This window comes from Amblyomma mixtum, chromosome 7, assembly GCF_055824585.1.
Source record: "Amblyomma mixtum isolate Tamu chromosome 7, ASM5582458v1, whole genome shotgun sequence".
Taxonomy (NCBI): Eukaryota; Metazoa; Arthropoda; class Arachnida; order Ixodida; family Ixodidae; genus Amblyomma; species Amblyomma mixtum.
This window is the reverse complement of record NC_143018.1, coordinates 70,364,236-70,373,848: the sequence shown is the minus strand read 5'-3', so window position 1 is coordinate 70,373,848 and position 9,613 is coordinate 70,364,236. Positions and strand designations below refer to the sequence as shown.

The 9,613-nt window shown below is 45.8% G+C and overlaps 1 protein-coding gene and 1 pseudogene across 1 annotated transcript; one reads left to right on the top strand and one right to left on the bottom strand.

Annotated features, from left to right (window-relative positions):
* Positions 1-955: 955 nt before the first annotated feature.
* Positions 956-4,822, top strand: LOC149336403 (uncharacterized; annotated as a pseudogene).
* Positions 4,823-6,275: 1,453 nt separating this feature from the next.
* On the bottom strand, positions 6,276-9,292 carry LOC149336402 (uncharacterized). Its single transcript, XM_089554708.1, has 3 exons — positions 9,086-9,292; positions 7,834-7,907; positions 6,276-7,608 (listed from the first exon to the last, which is right to left on the bottom strand). The coding sequence occupies exons 1-3, from the start codon at positions 9,290-9,292 to the stop codon at positions 6,483-6,485; spliced, it is 1,407 nt and encodes a 468-aa protein (XP_089410834.1). The 3' UTR covers positions 6,276-6,482.
* Positions 9,293-9,613: the final 321 nt, after the last annotated feature.

The following is a 9,613-nucleotide window of genomic DNA, read 5'->3' as shown; positions in this document are numbered from 1 at the left end:
GGCGCGAAAACGTGATAGGGCTCCATGTCGCGGAGAGCCGCTGAGCTCTCCGCCTGTTCATGGCCAGGATTCTGGTTCATGCGCCCCTAGTTCACAAATCTGCCACCACGCGCCGCATGAAGTTGAGCTCCTCCTTCTCCTCTTACATTTTTCCTTCCTGGGTTGGGGGAGAGATGCCTTCACCTTCCCGCGTTCTCCACTTTGTGTGCGCTCCCCTCACGTGAACCCAGCTTTTCCGGGCCCCAGCAGAGATTCTCTTTATTCTTTTGTCACCCAGCGTATTCAAGGCGCGCTGATTGTGCCGCTGCCCTACTCGCTCCCTTCTTTGCTGGGGTGAAAGAAAAGAAGCCGGACCGCGGCTAGTGCGGTGTACGCATGCCAACTTCGTCAAAAAATTTGGGGGCGGTTTAGCCCTGCTAACTACAAAATATTTTTCGAAAGCAAGTTTTTTATGTGGCCCCGACGCGCTCGCTCGTGAGCGAGCGCGTCGAGACCGGCCGTGCTATGCTTTGGTTGTTTGCTTTGAGAGGTTGAGTAGTGCCACATGAAGGCGTACTTTAATCAAAAGTGCTCCCATCGGAGTGAGGCTATATCATGGGCTGCTGCATAAAGTGCGACAAGAAAGCGCGCCCGGGGTGGATAGAGGAGATTACAAGGACTCTTTTGCGTGATAGGTACATTTTTTATTAAGCGCGTACAGTGACCACATATGCATAATGACACTGATATTGCGTACGCATTAACAATTCGCAACTTTCACAGACGGTAGCGACGCCATGCGGCAACCGTCGTAACCCTTCATCAGGGGATGCCCGCAGCTTCCGCGGCCAGTTGACATCGGTGGTGTGGTGCGTTTGTGTTGTATTTGGCTTCAGATCATTTTTACGGCGGCTTTTCTCACCTCACGCAGCTCACCTCACGCAGTGGCATTCTTTTGGCACATTATTTGCTCACTATGAGCAAGAAGTTCAAAAGTAATAAAATGTGCTGTGTGCCGCAGTGCACGAAGCGTGCAGTCAAAGGCGAGGTAAGCCTGCACTCGTTTCCCTGTGACGATCGAGCGAAAAAGGAGTGGACAGTGAAACTTCGCACCGGGAAGCCTGTCACGAAAACGATGATGGTGTGCAGCGCGCACTTCGTGCCCGAAGATTTTTTCTGGGGTACAACTGGTAAGTGAATATTTTGTCTTTCCGTTGTACTTGCGTCTCTTCACGAGGGACACACGCCAGCACAACTTATTATTCTTTGTTCGGCGATAGATTGACTGGGGAACATTTTTCTTGTCGGGAGCCTTGTATAGCTCTCTTTTACTGTCTGATCAACATCAATGTTCGCGCTGCCAGCTCTGACAAAACGGCAGACCACCTCAAAGTCAAGTCGCGGTTAGCATTCATGCGTTGGAATCGTTTTGGGCTTCCTGCCAGAAAAAGCACGCTGCTTACAAGCAGGCCTTAGTGGAGTGCCAGGATAAATTTTGACCACTTCACATTTTTAACACCCACTAAAATATCTCTTCGCTAGTGTTTTTCTGCATTTGGCCTGTATCAAAATGCAGCCGCAGTGACCGGCGTCAAATCCATCAACTTTTGTACGGCACTCGAGCGTCAAAGCTACGGAGCTGGGACAAAAATTTTTATTGTACCTCTAGACTGTTGAGTTATTACGAAGATCATTGAATTTTCGGAGGCCTTTTGCCGCGATGCTTCAGAAGGCGGAATACAAAAAGTGAGGGGGAGGACAAACGCGTGTAGTGATGTCCAACAATGCCTTGGAAAAAAATCAAATTGTGTGGTTGCTTACTCTCTTTGCAGGAATTGACTAGCTATGCAAGTGTGAGCATGTTTCCCAGTATAATTTCCGTTTAATCTTTGCAGCTTCGTGCTGTCTTCACTGAGTGTGAGTGGGCTTGGCAGAGACAAGATAGCGAAATAGCGGCTACGTCTATGCGACTGATTAGGCACATTTTGTTAATTACCGTTTGAATTATTCACTTTGCGCTGCACATTGCAGTCACAATCTTGAAAACTACTGATGAAGCGCAGTAGCTCTTGAGTATTCATGAAGCAATTCCCTATTTTTTCTGCCCCTTGCTCTACAGTGTCATGCAGCATGCATCAGAACTGGCTGCACATGAATATCTGAAAACCTATTCCACTTGAACAGCTTCTGTAAATTGGATTATGATTCAATGAATACAGTTTTCAAGAGTGTGATTACATCATGCCGCACGAAAATGATTAAGAACATAATTGTTAAATCTCAGCTACTTAGATATATAGCCATGACCATTATCTAGCTCTTGTTGAGCCCAAAACGCACTCAGTGATGGCAGCATTCATGTGACCATTGCCATCATTTTTTTGTGAAGCTGTGAGATTAAAAGGAGCCACTGTGTATATACTTATTTAGTTATCAAGACTGTCTAAGGTACAATCACAACCCTGTAGTAGTAATTCTTGGCACTACAAAAATCTGTCAGACTTGCTCATTGCAACTAAGCACAGATTTATGGTATTCCTTTTCTTACTTTCCCCTCATTAGATTTAATTGTTTTTGTCCTTGATTCTGGCATATATTAATCATTGTTATGTGTCCCTGCTGACTGCATAAAGAATGTGTTCCTCCAAATGACGGCATGAGAAATATGTTACTAACAACGTGATCTCATATTGTCAAGCACCAGAAGTTTGGAGACCAGCCCGGAGGCAACTGAAGAAGACTGCAGTGCCATCACAGCGTCTGCCTGTGAGGAGCCTTGAGAACACAGATCCAGCAAGAAAACAGGCATCGGCTGAAAGAGCTATGCGAGCATCGGCAAGAAGAGCAGCAAGTAAGCCACTTCATGCAAAATCTGCAATTGACAAACTTCCATAAAACGGTTATGAAGTGAAATGATAACTTCAAAAGGGTTGAGAATTAGGCAAGTTGGTACGAATTCATACTGCTGTGGCACCACGAGGACAGGGACGGAGACGGAGTGACGACAACACAAGTGCTCTAGCACTTGTGTTGTGGTCACTCCGTCTCCGTCCTTGTCTTTGTGGTACCACAGTAGTATGAAATGATAACTACTTTTACACCGATGCGATATGATGCTTTTTATTAGCTAAGTGCATGAAAACAGCGTTCTAAATTTTGTTGCTTGCCAGATGTTCCTTGGCATTTTATAAATTATCGTTTTCTGGAAAGTGGGCAGCATTTTTTTCCCTGAGCCACTAATTATTTCGACCAGATCTGAATCCGGCAAACTGTGAATCCATTCTTACTTTTTGCTAGCAAAACAAGTAAACTTGAGTTACATATCTCATTATGTTTCTTTCAGGACTCCACGCTGTCAATCCACTTGCAAGCACTTCTTCCTCATCACTACAGGATAATTCAGAAAGTACAAGCCTAGCCTGTGTGAGTTTGAGTTCAACTTCATGTAGTAAAGTTTACGAAGCTCAGTATGGCCTGCTTCATAACTGGTTACATCAGGCAAATCAGTTCAACACTCAAACGAGTTGAAGTGTGCCTAAAAAACTATCAAATTCTCAAAATGTGTAACTTTGGCATGACTGTTCTATGAGGTGTGTAAGTATTTATTACTGACAAACATTACATGAAGTTATTCGAAACATTTGCAGTGTTTAATTCCGTATTGAGTTTTGTATTATATTCATTGAAAAAAAAAGGCATTTTCTATGGCCTTTTTTCTCTACAGTTTGTCAGTCCATTATCTGTCTGTATTATCAGGAAACACCGGAGTGCGAAAGCAGTGCCAACAAGGACACAGAGCGTGCAAGGAAAAATGACGCTGCTGAGGCCCTTCTTCTACTTGATGCCCACCCGATAGAGATTGAAGGCCTGGACAGTGCTGCAGTCGAGACCCTCCGGCAGTTCAACAAGAGCCAGACTGCTTCTGTACACAAGGCTGTGCAGGTTGATCCAAGCACAGCACCTAGCACCACTCTCATTAACATGTTTCATAGCGATGCTTGTGTGAAAGCCTTCACAGGTGTAGAGAATATGAAGCTTCTGATGTTTATTGCTGATGCTGTGGCTGATATTGACAAACTGAAAACAGAAAGAAGTGTACTAGAAAGAGTCACTATAGTGCTAGTTCGCCTGAAAACCTTTCTGTCCTTCAGGTGCTTAATTAGCCACATTATTTGCAGTGTCTGAGGCGACAGTGCACCGCTATTTTTATGGCACCTTACGCCCCTTGGCAGCTGTCCTGGAAGCAGCTATCCCTTGGCCAAGCAAGGCAGAAGTGCAACAGAATCAGCCTTAATGCTTTGTGGCATACAAGGATGTCAGGATTGTGCTTGACTGCACAGAAGTTGAGGTGGAAAAGTCCCACTGTGTGTCCTGCCGCATTATGACATATTCGCACTACAAAGGTGTTCACACAATGAAAGTTTTGATTGGTGTATCACCAGGTGCACTCATCACTTTTTTGAGCGACTCATTTGGAGGCCGTGCCTCTGATAAAGCATGTGTGGAGGACACAGATATCTTACGCAGACTAGACCCTTTCAAATATGATGTGATGGTGGACAAGGGGTTCAACATCGACAGTACATGTGCTGCCTTGGGGATTGGTGTTGTGCAGCCTCCATTTCTGCGGAAGGCACAGTTTTCACCAGATGAAGCAGCGAAAACTCTGCAAATTGCTCGGGCACGTGTACATGTTGAAAGGGCAATTCAACGCCTGAAGCTGTTTAAAATACTGAAAGGCCCGTTGCCCTGGGAAATGCTGGCCGTTGTTGATGAGGCAATGATTATTATAGTGGGAATTGTTAATTTGTCTGCACCTGTGCTCGCAGACAAAACATTTTAGGGGTCTTTGTGATTCATATGAGCATACAGACAGTGGTGCGGGTAGGTTGTGGCTCAATAATTTCAGCCATTTGCTCACGTCTGAAGAATAGGTTGGTTTATTAGGATTTAACGTCCCAAAACGACTCAGGCTATGAGAGATGCCACAGTGAAGGGCTCCGGAAATTTCGACAACCTGGAGTTCTTTAACGTGCACTGACATCGCACAGTATACGGGCCTCTAGAATTTTTCCTCCATCAAAATTCGACCGCCGCAGCTGGGATCAAACCCGCGTCTTTCGGGTCAGTAGCCGAGCACCGTAACCACTGAGCCACCGTGGCGGCTGAACAATAAACGCATGGAATATTTTGTTATATTTTTGTGTAAGTAACCACAGGTACATTGTGTATTACATTGTCACAGTCTGGTATGCACAAGCATAGAGAAAGATATAGGAAATGTCTTTCAGATATCACAGCCTATCAGAAAAATGTATTTGAAGGTGCAGATCTTGTGTGACCACTCCTAGCACCAGCCTTGTCGTTCATGTGGCGACTGCAGCACCAGCCTTCTTTGGAAGGCCTTAAGGGACTTTGTTTTCGACAATGCCAGAGCCAATATAAATGCAAACATTAATAAAAACTACAATAAAACATGTCCAGTGAACAAAAATGAGCAAAATTTCCAGTCAGTGGTCATAACTCTTTACAAAACAAATTAGTTCTGCTGCATGGCCTTCTAGCAGGAGGGAGGGGTCATATTTTAGCTGCTGGATTCTGACTTGGCTATTTAACTGATAAATTCGAATCGATGTATAGCTAAAAAGTGTGAACTCTGTTGCGTTCTGATTTCTTCCGTTTTTTTCCTCTGAAAGTGCTCTCATGCTGATGCTGTTGCAATATTCAAGTGTACCGCTGCCAAACATGTGCAGGGTGCGGCCGCCTCGTTGAGCCTTCTCAGTGGCTTTTTACACCCACCATCCTCATGTTAAATAAACATATTGTGTAGTAAACTAGCTAAATGGGTGAAGCAAGTAGATCTGGTTGTTACCTTTGTACACCAGGAGCAATTCTGTAAGCCTCACCTTGTCAGAGTGCGAACAGAATCGCCGAGACTGGAGACATGCAGGGGAATATAATTGACATCGAGAGGGATGGTGCCATGCTGTCTTTTGCCTTCATTAAAAATCTCATTGTGGCATCTCCAATTTTTCTCCCTCTTTTATGTGCATGTAATCGTACAATTTGGTGAACCAGTTTACGTGTGAAAGTACCCAGGGGCATTTCATCCTGGTCCTGTGTGAGAACTAATTGCTTCCATCTTCATAGTAATTTTTTTTTAAATATGCACAGATTTTGTGGCATTTCAGGCGAGCATACTGTTTCTGCTTTATCAGTATATGGGTATTAGGAGAACATTGCCTGACAAATGACAGGGTTGTGTTGTTTGTTTTGGGTGTTGATTACATCACTGGTGACCACAATGCATACATTTTTGCTTGTTTATTCCTTCTGTAATGACGAAAAAGTGCCCGCGCGGCAGCAGGACTGCTCTCGGCGAGCGCGTGCCTCCTGTTGGTGCTGTTGGAACCGCTGACTGTCGGTGAACGCCGTTCCGCGCTTCTTGCTTTGTGCCGTGCTGTGTTTTGTGTCCTGTGCTCGAGAAACCCATTACACTTCCATCATCTCATATACTTAATAAGTTCTGGCAGGTAGTGTGTAAAATACACATACTGCAGACGTCGAATCAGGCTGTCAATAAATGGCACGCACCTCCTCACAACGATTATCAGAGATTCCACCTCACTGTATACAATAAGGCGGGCTTCTTCCAAATCCAAAAGAAATAGTCCCAGTTGCACTTGCGTGTAATAGCAGTGGGTAGGCCTCAAGCTATAATTTTCGCCTTGGCACAGAATGTACGGCACTTTCTTCTGCCTCACAAGCTCAGAAATTTTTTCTGTTTTGCCACGTGTTGGGCTTTTTATCTCTAATAAGACAGCTGGCTCTCCATGTCTGAAAACAATTCCGTCGGGGCTGAAACCAAGCCATGGAACCAAAGGGTTCACAACCAGGCCCAATGTCGAGACTGCATCAGCAGTGCTCAGCACATACTCTTCAAGAGCTGGCTTCTCACAAGCCTTGCCATATCTTGTGGCGTCGTTTCCTGGAAAGTTTTCTGTTAGCATTTTTGTGATCTTCTCTTCCCAGCTGTGTGCTGGTGATGGTGCAAACCGATACAAAGTGTGACACTTGCTTCCGGTTATACGGAGCATTCGCTCCCATTTCCATTGTGCACTATCTTGTCCAATCGTTTGTGAACAAATTTTAGCTGCTTGTACTGCACTCACAGCAACCATGTCCTCATAAAATTTGAACAGATTGGGGCTCGAGTGCTCCTTACGAGTTCTGTAAAGTTTCAATCTGTTCCAGTCCCTGAACGCCACTTCATGGTACTGTAGTTCTTTGAACTGCTTTGCATGTTGGCTGGCAAGTATATGTTGCAGTACCATATCAGGTTCACAGCCCGTGTTGTCACTGCACAGGTTCTCATCACTTTCTCCATGGTTTTCATGTTGAAGGCAGCGGCCTTCCACATGCCTTGCTAAGGCGCTTCGTGGAGCAGCAGCAATGAGCTGCTGCCGAATCGCACTGAGTTTCTCAGTGTCCAACTGAATCCTTGGTTTCGGCTGGACGTGGCACAAGTCCTTGATTTTTCTGGCCTTGTAAATGTTTTTCGCTTTCAGTCTGCCCCACGCTTGCTTCACGTCGGTGCAAGTGAGGAGGTCCAAGTTCTGGATGCCAGTTCTGCAGCAGTGAACAGATTGTATTCTAAGTAAATAAAACATTCTCAAGAGCAACCCGAAAATCCTGTGAGAAACGAGTAACATGTTCATTCATAGATAAGAAGCGCCGTCAAACTGTGTTTAATTGTACGTTGGAACTGAACTGCAACACGCATAGAAAAGACACAATTTGATCAATGCAGCTAGTGGAACTCCTAAATTAGGAATCATCTTTGTGCATGCTTACCTGTGTGCAAAAAGCAGCATTGCAATCATGTGTTTGCACCGTACCGAGTTCCCAGCTTTGCACGAGCAGTGGCCCTGCAAGAGAGGGAAAAATAGTGGATGGTTTAGCATAGCCAAGCGTGGAATATCGTGCAGTAGCACTAATTACAGGGAGCACATAAGGTCCGTACATGCTAAAGGTATTTAACCTAAGCACCTTTACTATGAAGGCCTTTGGTTTAAAGGCCTTTACATTGAAGGCATTTACCTTGAGGTCCTTCACCCAGGTGAAGGCCTGCCAGGTGATTAAAAATGATAATTGGCAAAACTTTGAGTTAGTGGTAATAACTAACAAAAAGAAAATCTGCTCCATGGCCCCCTCACAGTAGGGACGGGGCATTATTTAGGCAGGTGGGCTGCCTGCCAGAAAGCAGGCTTCAAAGACGTACGTACTATCGCCAGCAAATGTTTACGGCTGGTGGGTGTGCGGGACAAAAAATGCATGTTCCTTCCTCTGGTAACAATGTCGGGCGAGCGGGTACCGATATGCACCTACAATAAACGTTTTCCCTTGAAATCGCGTCTCGCAAACTTTCGCCGCCGATAGTACATATGCGCGAAATCGGAAAGTGCGCCTAGTAGTGCTACCGCGCTAAAAAAAAAAGTACTCGCAGTTCAAAACAGGCACTCTTGATCCCATACGAATGAATGATATATTGCTCTTTCTCCTGCTTCGTTTTGAATAACATGTATCTCGCTATATTAAATTTGGATGAGAGCATCGCAAATCGCACGCTACGCGCTACAATCATGCCATTCTTCGTAGCGGCCTTTCGCGTCTGCGCCTCCACACAAAAAACAACGGCTGCCCTTGCACCCCCTAAATGGCTTGTACAAAGCTATTGCAGCTTTCGCTCTAAAATAAACAATCCGAAGTAGTAGTGGAAGAAACATTACTGCTTCGCGGGCGTACAAACTGAGTTGTTCGGAACTTGTTCATCGGAGGATGACAAAATCAATGTTCCCACAGCGATAAAAGCGGCTTTCTGGAATGCCTTACCGTTTGCCATGTGCTCTGCGATTGCATAGGTCGCGCTTCGGCAATAAAATGCAAGCAAATGCCGTTTGTTTACTCGCGCATACAAGCAGCACACTTCCTGTCGTGCAACACGTGGAAAAGGTCCGTGCACCGAAGCCGCGACGCACGCACGGAGCAATGGGGTCTCCCACCGCAAAGAAAACATATTATGCTATTAAATAGTTCATGTGCCTACCTGTATGGTTTCGTCGCTCCTGAACTCGAACCACAGCTCGTGCGGGTTTTGCCGCACTTGTGATGTCTGCAGGCACAATCCTTTTATCGTGTATGACGAGACTGCGCATCCTTTCAAGCCGCAGCAAATGATGTCTCCTGCGTTCAAAACTTCTTCCCCTTCTATCAGGCACCGAACCAGCGTTTCTGAACCCCCGATGTGGGACATAATACATCCCAGAGTCAGTGGTTGTCTAAATAAAGACATGACAACACGGAGATAGCGGCCGGGAACACTGCGCGATCCGATGTGACGTGCACACTAGCAGGCGGCGTCTACGCGATCCCCTCAACGACAGCCATATTGAATCTCCAGTAGCGCCCCCTATAGACCTTTTTCAGTTTTAGCCTCGCTCCCAGCGCGCCGAACACCGCCATGTTGCTTTCCCCCTCTCTGGCTGGTTCGGAAAGGCGGTGTCCGTGCGTCCCGTGCGTTCTGTGCGGTTGTCCGTGTTTACTGTATGCGGTTGCTTAGCTGTAGTAGCCCGGT